This window comes from Mesitornis unicolor, unplaced genomic scaffold, assembly GCF_000695765.1.
Source record: "Mesitornis unicolor isolate BGI_N332 unplaced genomic scaffold, ASM69576v1 scaffold4795, whole genome shotgun sequence".
Lineage (NCBI taxonomy): Eukaryota > Metazoa > Chordata > Aves > Mesitornithiformes > Mesitornithidae > Mesitornis > Mesitornis unicolor.
Window position 1 is genome coordinate 1 of NW_010183354.1, and position 14,665 is coordinate 14,665.

The 14,665-nt window shown below is 46.8% G+C and overlaps 1 protein-coding gene across 1 annotated transcript in view; it reads left to right on the top strand.

Annotated features, from left to right (window-relative positions):
- The first annotated feature begins 3,400 nt into the window (after window positions 1-3,400).
- The window catches only part of GLG1 (golgi glycoprotein 1), a 29,415-nt gene continuing 18,150 nt past the window's right edge, over window positions 3,401-14,665 (top strand). Inside the window, exons 1-5 of the mRNA XM_010184095.1 lie at window positions 3,401-3,448; window positions 3,752-3,955; window positions 4,616-4,687; window positions 6,855-7,038; window positions 8,731-8,945. Of these exons, the coding sequence (XP_010182397.1) occupies window positions 3,401-3,448; window positions 3,752-3,955; window positions 4,616-4,687; window positions 6,855-7,038; window positions 8,731-8,945 (723 nt within the window). The remainder of the gene's footprint in view (window positions 3,449-3,751; window positions 3,956-4,615; window positions 4,688-6,854; window positions 7,039-8,730; window positions 8,946-14,665) is intronic.

Genomic DNA, 14,665 nt, shown 5'->3' on the forward strand with positions numbered 1-14,665 from the left:
TCCAAATCTCTTTGGAGGGCTTTCCTGCCTTTGAGCAGATCAACCCTTCCCCCCGATGATGACGTTCAGTGCAGTCCTTGTTTACTCAGTGCAGTATTACAGCAGTGTACTGGCAGCTGAAGTGCTGGGAATTGCTCAGTCTAGGAGCCATCCCCATAACCCTGGTGTCACCCTGGTGTCCTGCAGCAAGATGCTGTGCTGGTAAGGCAGGTTATGTTTTATCCTCCTGCCTGCTGCTGCTTTCTTCTCTTGGCTCTTCTCTTTCCTAGTTTCTCTTTGCAAGTCCACAGCTAGAACAGTTATGAACTCGAGGCATGTCAGGTTTCAGACAGATGATTAAGTCTTTTCTGGGGGAGCTTCTGAATATGACCCGAAAAAAACCCGCAAAACCAAGAACTGCCAAGCCTAAACTGTACTGGGGAAGCGTGGAATCTCTGATGGAAAAATGAGTAGCAAGAACGAGTTTTTTAAAGTTCTTTCTAAAGCCATGTGCCTGGCAGATTTGAATTTTTGTTATAGAAATTAAAATCTCTCAACGTGTTGTGCTGAAAGGGGTTTGCTTGGGTATGTTTATAACTCATTTCCGTTTCTCTGTGGCTCGGAGTGCTGTAGGACAGTATTGGAAAGCTGTTTGTGTCCTTTCCTAAAACTATGCAGTTTCAAGACACTCCAGACTAGACATTTCTCTAGTGTCTAGAACACATCTTCACAACTTTCAGTTAAAATTCTCCGTTTAAGACTGGTGGTGGTAAGGCAGAAATTCTGAGAAACCTGTGTGGTTTTTAGATTTAATCTCTTGCATTTCATTGTATCGCACTGCAGTATCGAGGCCTAGACTCTTGTCACCCCCTGCAGCAATTTTGGGCAGTCCTGACTTTTGGAGTGAACTTAAAGGTCTTTAAGGTAGAGCTCTCGCCGTGGGATGCCAACCTTTGGCTTTGGTGCCTCTGAAGCTGATCTGGTCCTGTAGGATGTGGAGGGCAGGTGGGAACAGGCGGCTCTGGTAAAGAGCCACAAAGTGATGGACCACAAACGTGTGTAAAAGCTGTCCTGCTGTCCTCAGGATGGGCCTGACAAACTTCTGATGGCCAGCTGCTTTAGAAAAAGACGGTTGAGTGCAGCCGTGCACACATTTGTTTTCTCCTCCAGTCTGCAGTAAGAGGTTGTGCGATCTTAAATCCAGTAGGTGTGGGCTATAATTAAGGCCTGAAGTGGTGTTTCTGTAAACCACATTCGTAAAGTCCTATTTATACTCTGTTTGGTCAGTAGCTTGGCTGCCTTAATGCACTTTTGAAGAAATGAAGAGTTAGGACCTCCTTAAGCTGACTTAACAAGTTAGCACTAGCACTCGGGGACCTGATCTGCCTTAAAATGAACCCCAGATTAGGTCAGTAAATCTCACAAGCAGTGACAAGTGAACACAGCAACACTGATGGCACCGCAAGAAGGCACACGAACACTGAGAGGTAGGAAAGGGCAGGGCTGCATCTTTCAGGAGCCGGCTGTGTTGACTTCTGTGTGTTTCTATTTCTGTTAAGTCTGACATTGTTTTAAAATTGCTCTGATACTGCAGCCAGCACTGCAGGATGATCTAAAATATAAAAACTGTGTTTGTGGAGTAATGCAATGAATTGGTCGTTTCATGTTGTGTCCCTGAAATGCAACTGGAAACATTCAGCATCCGGCGTATGGACATCCACTTTCACTAGATAAATAAAAATAAGTTTACTTTCATATATGGTATGACTAGCCAAGGATCTAGACCCATGCTGCAAGAAACCAGGAAGCTTCTGATGTTCCTTGCTAGGAAACTCGCCTCGGCTGGAGCAAAAACCTGCCAGAGGAGCTGAAAATGGTTGTTTTCAATCAGTTGTGCCTGCCAGCTCCTCAGTTGTAATTGCTGCCTATGGCTGACCACAAGGATTTGCTGAACGGTGTTTGTGTTTGGTGTGGTTATGGATAAATGACAATTTAAAGTAATGTGGTTCACGTACTGCTAACTAGTATTCCTCAGATCCCTTTTGGGTTCAGTCCTAAAGGGATTGTTGATATATAATGACATTTCTTCGAAGATGCTGATATCCGGCCAGTATGTGGAGTTGGCCAGTTCCCACTCAAAGCAAAAAGCAAACCAAAATAAGGGGTTTTGGTATCTGGGGGGGTTTAGTTTGACTTCGGTTTTTTGATGTTTCAGTTTTTCTAATGGGAAAACTACTTTTAGCCCTTTTAAACTGATTATAGTTCTGGGTTGTGTTTACAACTTGGTAAACTTTGCCACTTCTGCTTGTGCTCCAAGTATAGTAGAGCTAAAACAGGAGTCAGAGGCTGCCTGCCCGAGGAGATGTGTCAGAACAAAAAGATTTTGGAAGAGTTGCATGGCTTCAAATAGTCATGGTTATGTTTTGAGGAGGTTGCTCTCTTATGCTGCTGCAACAGCAATGGGTGAGTCTACTTGAGAGCTGCTGAAGGGGTTGCTCCTAAATGGTTACTGCAAATGCCAGGCTGAGTGATTCAGACGTGTGCAGATCTTGGTGCCTTCTTGTATGCTCCAGATAATCTGATACAAGTTCAGTAGCAATATCCTCTCGCAGCAGAGCAGCATACGCTGGAGTGGTCTCCACAGGAAAAACTTGGAGAAGCCTTGAGAGATCTGCTCCAGGAGAGTTCCTGTTTGTTAAAGGAATGGGACCTTCTGCAGAGGTACAGCAGGAGCGCAGTTCCCTTTCGTAACACACAAAAAGGGTCTAGGAAACTGAATGCAGCTTTGCCCAGCTTTGCCCTGTCTCTTCTGGGCTCTCATGCAAAGCACGGGCTTTCCACGTTTGTTGTCAGTCTCTGGTCACAGTCCAAAGTTGTCTGCAGGTTTGCGGGACGGTGGATGCGATGTTGCAGAATTGGGCCAGAACTGCTTTGTCCAAGAATTCGTCTGCTCTTGAATGCTTTGAGGGTTTTTTTACTCTTTAATGGAGGAGTTAGCATTGAGAAGCCTCCAAGCAGGAGCACAGTTCCCTTTCGTAACACACAAAAAGGATCTAGGAAACTGAATGCAGCTTTGCCCTGTCTCTTCTGGGCTCTCATGCAAAGCACGGGCTTTCCACGTTCGTTGTCAGTCTCTGGTCACAGTCCAAAGTTGTCTGCAGGTTTGCGGGACGGTGGATGCGATGTTGCAGAATTGGGCCAGAACTGCTTTGTCCAAGAATTCGTCTGCTCTTGAATGCTTTGAGGGTTTTTTTTACTCTTAATGGAGGAGTTAGCATTGAGAAGCCTCCATTGGTCAAAGCTCCTTTGTGGCCTTTTTAGCATCACTAATTATCACCACCCAAACCGAAAGCTTAGCTTAGCGTGGAGGAACTGTGATTTTTCTCTCCCCCAAGTATGTACTTGATGTGATCCCGTTGCCATGGTGCGAAGAAAGCTGTGTCAGATTAAAGATAATTTGGCCGTTTTGGTAAACTGCTCTGAGCAGTGTGACTAAGGAGTGGTAATCTCATTAAGTCACATTAAAACAAACTCAGAGCGTTGGAGGGGGGGGATTTCACGGTGGCCATCAGAGGATGGGGATGAACAAAGTGTGTGGATAGTGCAGATATTAACTGTTGCCTCCTGTGAACGCGAACGCAGTTTAGGCTGAATTTTTGGAAATAGTTTTTGTTGCTTAATTTCTGTGGCGCTTACCCAGAATCACAGATCACTTTGTTATATACATGGGTTGTATATCACAACAAGATGTTGTCTTGCTTTCCCCGTGTAGGATGCCCACTCGCAAGGAGAGGTGGTGGCGTGCCTGGAAAAGGGCCTGGTGAAGGAGGCGGAGGAGACCGACCCTCGAATTCAGGTTTCTGATCAGTGCAAGAAAGCGATTCTTCGCGTAGCTGAACTCTCTTCAGACGACTTCCACTTGGACCGGCATCTCTACTTCGCGTGCCGGGATGATAGGGAGCGATTTTGTGAAAATGTGAGTAGTTTCCTCTTGCTTTCTTTTCCACAGTAATTCATTAAAAAAAACCAAAACCCACTGAAGCTGCATTGGTAGAAAGAATGGAGCGATGGAGTGGGACCTGAGCGAGATCACGTAGTGCTGAGAACAGGCACCACGTAGTTGTCATTTTGCAATAAATCTGGTGTTAAATTCACTCACCCAACAAACAGGCATTATTTCCAGCGGGTTAATGAGCTGAATTGGCGTAAATGGTTTAATGGGGCATCAGAGCTGGTGTGACAGGGAGTGGAATGACTCGGATGGGGAGGAGGCAGCAAAGGTGAGTGAGTGCTCTCTGCTGCAGCAAGAAGCTGCTGCACAAGGTTAGCCTGGGCTGGCTGTTCTCACAGCTCTCCTTGTCCCTGGAGCGTTGAGCTGGAAAGCGGCATCGTTTAGTCTGAATTAGCTTGTGTCAGCTGAGCATCTTCCCACTAAAAGGGTAATGAACACAAACAGGTTTGGTTTTTTTAATGCAACAAACTTTGAAAATATGTTTATAATATAGAACCTATCCCTATCATTTGAAATACTAACTCTTATATATTTCTAGTTTAAAGAAATAGGTGTGGTTTAGCCTGCTCATTAGACAATACAAGTCTCATCTCTAATGGCAAACGTCACTGTTCTGTTTCACAGACTCAGGCTGGGGAAGGCCGAGTTTACAAGTGCCTCTTTAATCACAAGTTTGAAGAATCAATGAGTGAAAAGGTAGGTACCTGTCTTAGCGAGACAAATGCTTAATGCAGAAATCACCAGATCATTCGTCAGTCCAGGCTGCATTATTCTTCTCCAGTATTGAAGGAAATCCATCATCTACGTGGTCAGATAACCAATTGCTTTAACAGATGCTTTTGCTTTGATATGTTTGTGTTTCCAGCTACCTGCTGATGGCTTGAATTAATTGTGCTCGAGTAACGGCCTTTAAAGTAAAGGGTTATAAATGAATCAGAGCTTTTGGGTGGCTAATTTGGGGAGGTAGACGTAGAGCTCAAGTGGTAGCGCTGTGATTGAGTGTTTCAGGTAGAAGTCTCACCATGCTGGGGTAAGCCATGGATAAATGCAGTCGTAACAAATGGATTAGAAACAAAATGCCCAAACGCCTCAGCCCAGGGAGATGTCTGTGTTTCGCTTTTGCTTTCAAAGCTCTTGAGTGTGTGACTATGAAGCAGCAAATTCTATGGGAAAGATGCACAGTTCAATTACTGCTGTTTTCCATATGTTTTTCCTGAGGATGTGGTTTTCAACAACAAAAAAACCACAACTGTCTGGAAAGCCAGTCCTGAAACAAGTTTTTATTGGTGTAGGTATTTTGGGAAGGCAGCGATGCCTTCAGTGATTTCAGAAGCAGTATCATAGTGTTTGCGATTATATGGAATTAAATCATCTGTCTGAAAGGATACAAAGATGGATATCTATAAAGCCCTCCTTGGAAAAGCTCAGCTGAAGGAGCCCGATTCAGAGGCCTGGAGGGATCAGACTCATTTCCTTTTCTTCAAATGCATTAGCTGTCTGAAAGCTTTGTTCCAATTAACAAATTCAAAACTGAGAGGGCGATCCCCGAGGGCTCGAAACAAAGCTTCATTTTTGTACAAGCGCCTTACTGACACGGGCTGCTATTTTTGCTTAACCTGGTTTTGGTTGTACGGGGACAGCGTGGGTTTGGGGTTTTTTGCAGGGTCTTCTCCATGGTCAGCTGTCTTAAGATAGAAATATAAGGTGCTGACAGGTCAAACAAAGCTGTACCAGATGACTTGGTAGGGAGAGAAAAGTGGATGCTCTGAGAGTGCTCTCTGCAGAGCAGGGCGAACACAGAATCGAGCTCTCACTCCTGTGGGTGCCAAGGGATGGCATCGACTGCTGCATACACACATAACTGACTATAGCTGCCTAGCGGGTGGCTTGTTTTGTGTAATCCAAAACTGCTCCCCAAGCTGGGCTCCTGTACCCCTGCTTTGGGGGATGAGGTATCTGTGAGCCTGTATCTCCCTGTGTCCAGAGCGTTAAGTCTGTCCAGTCCCGAGGTCCAGGTCACAACATAGAGATGGGAGCGTGGAGGAGGGAGTGGGAATATCTTGGAGTAGGGCTTTGCAGCTCCTGAAGTAGGTATGGGAAGGAGCGGGAGAAAAGTCAGAACCCTGACGGGGAGAGGGCTGTAGGGCTTCTCTGTTCCCTTTGCTGAGATTGCTCCCTGTTCTCCCTGCCCTGCACATGCAGTCTTCTTTTCTTTCCAATAGTCCAAGAATGGACAAATCTGTGTGTGCTATTCTGAATGTGAAGCATAGCAGTGTTTTTATAGGTCCTTTTTTGGATGAAATTTAAAGAGCTGTTCTTGCAGCTGCTGGGTTCGGGTTTGGCCACAGTACATCCTCGTGAGCCTCGCCAGTTGTGGAGAATGGCTAGAAATTCCCATGGCTAGGCTGCTCTGTCTGCTGTCATCTGCTTGGCACGTTGCAGAACAAATCCAAAGAACATGAGATTTTTCTAAATGTGACTTGAAAAAGTTGTTTCTTGAGGGCATAGGGTGAGCATGTACCGCAGCTGGGATAAATGTCAGCAACTGATCCTAGTTACCGAGAATGAGTCACGCTCTCAGCCACAGCTCTCCACAAAAAGCTGGATGAATGTGCAGTTTTAAGAAGTGCTCTGCAGAGAGCTGCTGCCTTTAAAACCCTTCATCTGTTGACCTCGGTGTGCATTGTTAACCGTGTGGTTTCTACGAAACAGATGAAATTTCGCTGCAGCCCGGCTTAAAACGCGTGAGTTTTAAAGCATCGGTTGTCTTTTGAAACACAACTTGAAAACTTAGCAGCAGCGGGTCCGGCTCCCTGCCGCCAGCGCGGGGAAGCTTTCAGCCGTCCCAATGTGTCTCCCGCAGTGTCGTGATGCGCTGACGACCCGCCAGAAGCTGATCGCCCAGGACTACAAAGTCAGTTACTCGCTGGCAAAATCCTGTAAAAGCGACCTGAAGAAATACCGCTGTAACGTGGAGAACCTTCCCCGGTCCCGCGAAGCCAGGCTTTCCTATCTGTTGATGTGCTTGGAGTCTGCTGTGCACAGAGGTAAGTGGAGTTGAATCGAGGGATGTGTGACTTGCTGGGACCTTGATTTTCAAAGCTTCTCTTGGACTTTCAGCTTCAATGTGTTTTTTACAGTCTCCTTCTCCAAGTAGCCTTTGTCAGACTTTGTTTCAGAGACGAGTTTCCTTCTCGTAATGCTTTCATCACTGTTGAAGATGAGAGTAGCTGGGTAAACCTGTAACGCTGGCTCCTGTTGTGTAGGCAAGAAGTTTAAAATGCAAAATAGCAAATCCCACTTGGACTGCCGATGTGTGATTGCAAATCCTTCTATTCACTGTGGATACAAGCAGCTTTATTCCCCTCCCTTATGTAGTAAGCATTAAATACGCTACTCTGTTAAAAGACAGAATAGGCAAATTGTTTAGCATAACCCAGAAAGCCAGGGATGCTCAGTCCTCTGTGTCTTGTAGGTGGTGGTCTTTCCTTGCAGTTCAGTAGCTTGGGTAAAGGCCTTGATTTCTCTCCCTCTTACCTAGTGATTCGTATGTAGAAGGGAGGTGTGAGAATAACCTTTTTGTACGTTTAAGTTAGCGTAAGTTGGGGGTGTTCTAACACTGGTGGCCGTCCTAAAGCCATTAGAGGGCCCTGTATGGCAGGACCACGCTAAAGGATCTCTGTGAAACTGCTGTAACGTGTAAAACAACACGTTATAGCCTCTAGATCTGCACTGGAGATCTCTTTTTCTGCACTTGGTTTTCACCTTGGCATGCAGCTGGGTGGCTTCAGATTCAGCAGCAGAGCTGCATGCTGCAGTGGCCCTGGCACAGGAGGGAAAGGCCGCAGCAACGCCGTAAGCAGTCGGTGCATTTGAATAACTCATTGCTTCTGATTGATGTGGAAATGGTGGGTGCTGTCTGTGGAAAAGCTGTGGGTTGGTTTTATTTCCTCCTTCCTGCAGTCGGCTTTCCCGAATTACATACAGAAAACTGCTGTTCAGGTGTTAACCTCCACTTCCAAGGTGAAACAGGTCCTGCGTGTGGCTCACGCGCAGAGCAGAGGCCAGGAGGAGCACTGATTGTTCCACAGATCTCCACGTGTCTGTATTACAATGCTTGGGAGCCCCTGTTGGGGTCTAGGGGCGTTGTGCAGGTATGAATAGGCTATGGTACGGGCTAGGGGGAGGGCATAGCACAAAAGCCAACGTGTTCCTTTTTGTTAAAATAAAAACACCAACCAAAACCCCACTGTCTACATGGGGACTGTAGCAGATCTAAGCACTTATTAAAGCTCGATTTCTGTGTAGCTGCAGTGGTTTATTAAACACTCTGTATGCTCTTGGTAACGTGTTCTATTCTGGTTTTTGACTTCCTGAGCAAATATGTGCTGTTGCTCTAGAAAACCTTTTATTCAGAGAAAATACTTAACCTTCTGTCCAGACAAATTCTTCTGCCAGTGACGTATCGAGCTGGTAAACTACCAGAGGTGACTTCCATTTCTACAGCGGAAAAACAAGTCCTTGAACATTCAGGGAAGAGCAGACCTGTGCTACAGGACCGCAGATCCACTGAGCATTTTCAGCTGCTCTTCAAAAGCGTCCGCTCTAGCGCGTTTGTTGCAGTCTGTTGTAGTCCAGTGTGTGGAGGCTGTCCCTGTTCTTCAACGTGATGGTAGCGTAGGTCAAGAGGGGCTCTGCTGAGCGTTACTACTGAATCACATCGTTTTCTCTTGGCTCAGGTCGACAAGTGAGCAGCGAGTGCCAGGGTGAGATGTTGGATTACCGGCGCATGCTGATGGAAGACTTCTCGCTGAGCCCAGAAATCATCCTGAGCTGCCGAGGGGAGATCGAGCACCACTGCTCGGGCCTGCACCGGAAAGGCCGCACCCTGCACTGCCTGATGAAAGTAGTACGGGGCGAAAAGGGAAACGTGGGGCTGAATTGTCAGCAGGCGGTAAGGTGCTCCTCTGTCACTTCACTTCTAGGCGCCTCACTCGGTAGAAGCACTGATTTGTCTCTGAACACTTTGGTGGTGGGGATTTTGCTGACAGCAGTCTGGCTCTGCTGGGTGCCAATGGATGCTGGAGGCAGTTGTGTGGTTGTTAGGGTATGAAGTGTAACGTGCTATCTAGCAGCACGTTACTAATGGCTTTTTGCCTCCAGAATCACACTTTGGGTTGTTTTTGTGCTGGATCTCCAGTAGTTCTTCTCCAGCAGCTCTCAAGTCATGGAATTATCTCCTGGGTGCAAGATGTAGGGAAACGTGCATCTTTTGTAAGCGTTAAAGCATTCCTTCTCCTTCCCTTTTCCCCCCATGCCCTGTCCTTGGAAGTCCACTAGATATTCTCAAATGGCATTTCCACTTAGTTTTATTTTTGCTGTTTCATTTGGCTTAAATGATGGAAATGGAACTTCAGGGTCAAGTAGGTACAGCAGTGCTGCTGCGTGTCATTGAGTTGCAGCCATTGAAAGAAATGCTTTAAAGTGGGATAATTCTTTTGCCTTTTTTAAACTCCATTTTGGCCCAGGTGCATCCCGTTCATAGTCTCTTTAAATTAAGAACAAATATTTAATATCTGTTCAAACTCATTAGTGCTTTTTAACGTGGTATTATGGTTTTGTACTAAATACCTGCTTTTAATGACCCATGAGGCTGGAAGGTGGACATCAATGCCAAAAATGGCTCGGGAGCGTTGGTGCTGATGTAGGAATGCTGGGAGATGGAAGCTCTTGGCCTCTTGCAACGTGGAACCTCTGTAATCCATTTTCAGTGTAAATGCCTGAGCCCAAAATGTTGCTAGATTGTGTGTGCTATCGAAGAGAAATTGATCCCTGTTCTGTTGAGTTTCTGTAAGGGATAGGATGCTTTTGTGGTGAAGCTTATTTCATGAGTACCAGGTGTGTTGGTGCGGCAGCTGTGCGGTTTGAGTCGTTCCTGCAGGGAGCTGTGGTGCGTGGCTCACGCTTCGCAGCATCAGTGGGGAACACTGACTGCTTGTTTCTGTTTAAATACGAAGTTGAGCCTGCTGCCTCTGAACTCAATTGTTTGCAATCGTCTGAGGATCAGTTCGCCTTGGGAACAACTTCCAGATCATGAAGTGCGTGTTGAAAGCAAGTCATAAGTTAAGGCAGGGGACCCCCAAAATGATAGGAGATCTTACACATTTGGAGAAAAAATATCCTTAGAAATCGATAGGGTTTTGGGTTTTTTCCAGTTCTTTCGTACTTAAGCTTCTGCTTCATTTTTGTACAGTAAGTTGATGCCACAGCAGGGCTTGTCCGTGACTCTCTTCAAGTTGAATGACCTGTGCTCTGTTCTCTGTGCAAAACACTGCAGGAGCAAATTAAGTGTTTTTGTGAAATACGATTAGTTTGTCCATACCATATTTTTATGGACAGGAGGAGACAGATGATTGCAAGAACAGGATAAACATTCCAGTGCTCTGGGTTCCTGAGGTGCTGTTATGTAGCTGCCTGCAGCTTCTGAGGAACTAAATCATTGATTGCTGATATTTTTGTATGTGAATGGTAGTGATTGTGTCAGCCGTCACTTGTTTTGTTCTGTTTTGATTTATGGTGTTAGAATGAGCTGCTTGGTTTTACCTTCTACGGTAGGTAAACTATCTTTGTAAGGACGAGATTATTGCCTGAAGCCCTTCCACACACTGTGCAGCTTATGCAAAAGACTCAAGCTCCCCTGTCGTAAGATAATGGCCTGTGAAAGTTCGAGCTCCATCCCTTCATAGCAGCTGGAACTGCTTCATTTCCTCTTGGATACTGGGAGAGCACCTCTGGCGCATGCTTCTGCTGAGCCACTGTGCTTTCTGAGCCACAGGCCGATTTCTCACCTCCTTCTTTGCCAGGTGTCAGTGTAGCTCAGTCTTTGAGGCTGATCGAAGTGCTGCTTTGGTAAATTCTTTCAAGGAGAAAGGTTGGACTTGTGTTGGTTTTTCAAAAAAACTAAGCAGACTGCATCAGAGAGCATGGACTGTTTTGTTTTGGGGGTTTTTGGTCTATGGAGGCTGATGGAAGTGCTGCTTTGGTAAATTCCTTCAAGGGGAAAGGTTGGACTTGTGTTGGTTTTCAAAAAAACTAAGCAGACTGCATCAGAGAGCATGGACTGTTTTGTTTTGGGGGTTTTTGGTCTATGAGGCAGTGTTGGTGAGAGCTCCTATCACTCTGTACCTCCAGTGGCTCCTCATCTGCAGGTGGGATCCTGCTTCAGCCATCTCCTGCTTGTGTGCTTCCTGGCTACCACTTCAGTCCATGTCTGCATGGCTTCAGCCCAAGTCCAGCTAGAGCAGAGCTGACTTGTGTTGGCCCTTGCTTTCCGATGTTCTTGGGCAACTCCCGTTTCAGGAGCACGTTGCTGATGCTCTCAAGTCAGCACTTCTATCAGCCTCAAAGACTGAGCTACACTGACACATGGCAAAGAAGGAGGTGAGAAATCAGCTTGTGGAACTGCTGGTCTGTGGCAACTGTACCTTTTCACCTGCAGAAACAGAGGAAAGCAGCGCAGTTGCTTTGGGGTTGTCCCAGCAGAGCTTGCTTTGATGCTTTGGGCCCGTCTCCAGACGCTGTCTTTCCTGTGCGGAGTCAAAAACTTGTGTCCCTCTGCTTTTAGTGGCATCTGATACAGCACTTTGGTTTCTTGGATAGCCCAAAGCAGTAGGACTAGTGCTGAAGTTTTTCACTGCAGAAGCTGTATGACCAGACATGCTTGCCTAGACAGTTTGCTTGAGGAAGTTGGCATGGGAAACATCTAATTTGGATCTGGTTTTACTTACCATCCTGTCTGTTAAGGTTTGCTCTGGTTCTGTTTGCCTTATGAAAGGAAGATGTTTGCCCATCTGCCAAAAACAACACAAAAGGATCCTAAACCAACATAACTGAATCACAGAATCGCTCGGTTGGAAAAGACCTCCAAGATCATCACGTCCAACCGTTCCTGTCTACCCCCTAAACCATATCCCTAAGTACCTCATCTACCCGCTCTTTAAACACATCCAGGGATGGTGACTCCACCACCTCCCTGGGCAGCCTGTTCCAGCTTCTGACGACCCTCTCAGGAAAGAACTTCCTCCTTAGCTCTAACCTGAAGAAACGGCATGGTTTTGTTTTACTGCAGAAGCATCTGCTCATACTCCCTTCCCACATGAGGAGCGTGAGTGATTCTTTGTATTTCAGATTGTCAGTGAAGTGTGTTCCCAAACCTTCTCAAATCCAGATTTCTTGACCTGGGGGGGTTTCAGTTCTTGTGACACCTCAGCCAGAATGATCTTGCATCTGAGAGTCTGTGATTAACCGTGCTGTGGAGCAAGCATGCCTAGACTCAGCCATCTAAGACCTGTGTGCTTTTTTTTGTCTCAGTTTTGATCACTGAACTTGCCAAAATGTCCGGGTTTTGCAAATGGTAGAGGAGTGGTGGCTTTCTGTGAAACATAAATAGTTCAGCCTAAGTTAAAAAAACCTCCTAGACGTTTGGTCAGCCTTATCTTACCTCACTATGTGGTTCGCTATCTTGCTCACCCCAGCGTATCACAGGTACACTGCAGCAGCGTGCCCTCTGAAGGGCTGTTTGCAGTTTGGCTTTGCCATCTCAAGATGCCAACGGCATCTTGGCCTGTATTAAAAACAGTGTGATCAGCAGGTCCAGGGAGGTGATCATCCCCCTGTACTCGGCACTGGTGAGGCCGCACCTCGAGTGCTGTGTTCAGTTGTGGGCCCCTCACTATAAGAAGGATGTGGAGATTCTGGAGCGTGTTCAGAGAAGAGCCACAGGGATGGGGAGGGCTCTGGAGAACAAGCCTGATGAGGAGCGGCTGAGGGAACTGGGCTTGTTTAGCCTGGAGAAGAGAAGGCTGAGGGGAGCCCTCATCACCACCTACAACTGCCTCAAGGGAGCTTGGAGAGAGGTGGGTGCTGGTCTCTTCTCCCAGGTGATGGGGATAGAACAAGGGGAAACGGCACCAAGCTGTGCCAAGGGAGGTTCAGGCCAGAGAGAAGGAGGAAGTTCTTTACTGAGAGGGTCGTCAGAAGCTGGCACAGGCTGCCCAGGGAGGTGGTGGAGTCACCATCCCTGGATGTGTTTAAGGAGCGGGTAGACGAGGTACTTAGGGATATGGTTTAGGGGGTAGACAGGAGCGGTTGGACGTGATGATCTCAGAGGGCTTTCCCAACCGAGCCATTCTGTGATTCTGTGATCTCAGAGTGCTCTGCGTGTTGTGAAACAAAAGATGAGGCTTCTGTTGTTTATACTGTTGATGTACTTCTATGCATTTTAGTAACAAAAAATACCATTGGAATGAGATGCTACTTCAGGAGCGTGTCATCCCGTGTAAAACAAGCTGCTCTTTGCTTTGGGGACTCATATGCAGCTTGGATATGTTCCAGTCATTACATGTCATCTGCAAATATTATGTTATCCATCAGAGATGGAGATCCTGTGCATGGGGTGGTCTGCAATGGTGTAGGTCATCAGACAGCAGATACACGTGTCCCTTAATGGTGAGCATCAGCCCGTAGAAGGTCTGCAGCTGAACTGGCGGCATCTGGCCCCTGTGGTGTCACTTAGTGGAAGCAATATTTTGTACTAGAGCTGCTAGCAAACTGCTTTTCAAACGTGTGGTGTTTCTGTTGCTCTGGCCTCATCTTTGTTTTTTTCTGTTCAGTCCATGTAGCTGCTTTTCAGCTGTAGGGGTTTGTTGTGGGAGGAAGGAACACTCCTGGAACACAGGAGGTTCCACTGAAATTGGAGAAGAAACTTCTCCTCAGTGAGGGTGACAGAGCCCTGGCCCAGGCTGCCCAGAGAGGTTGTGGAGTCTCCTTCTCTGCAGACATTCAAAACCCGCCTGGACGCCTTCCTGTGTAACCTCATCTGGGTGTTCCTGCTCCGGCAGGGGGATTGGACTGGATGAGCTTTGGAGGTCCCTTCCAATCCCTAACGGTCTGGGATTCTGTGATTCTGTGAAGGAAAACCTGTAAAACCTTCACTCCTATCACTGGTGCCAAACTGTTCCCTCGCCCCCGCAGTGAGGGCAGCTGGATCGCTGCCCCAGATCTCACTGGTTGGGGATCAGGACTGGGAATCCTGCAGTAGTGCCCAAAGAGGGCAGAGGGACTGGGGGGTGATCTGGTGATTCTGAGCTGTTGCAACGTGTGGGAGAGGCCAAAGTGCACTGGGTAGCATCACAAATCCTGCTTAAACTGAGACCCGACGAAGAATCCTGCCTACATAATGCTCTGGCAACTTTAGTCTGTGTAAGAAAGCGTCAGATTTGAGGTTTTAATTCACCCATTTGTGTTTGAAGGAGTAATTCACAGGGAGTAATTCCACTAATAGGACTTGATTCCTTTTTCTTTAATGTGTAAACATGTGGACCAAAGCGATCCCAGCGCTTGTGTGGAGTACGGCCTGTCCGTGCAGGCTGTGTGCTCGTGTGAACACCAGCAGAAGGACCAGATCCTTCTTCTTGGGTTGACTCCTACAGAAGTTTGTAAGGCACTTGGCACTCCTCCCTTCTGCTGATTAAGTTACAAACTGGATCCTGTATTGGCTCCTGTTTGACCTATGTCAGAGCCATGTAAAATGTTTTTGCTTTTATTATCTTTAACTTCAAATATCCCAAGAATTTTTGAATCAACAGCCCGTGCCTGCTAGGCAGAGCTCTTCCG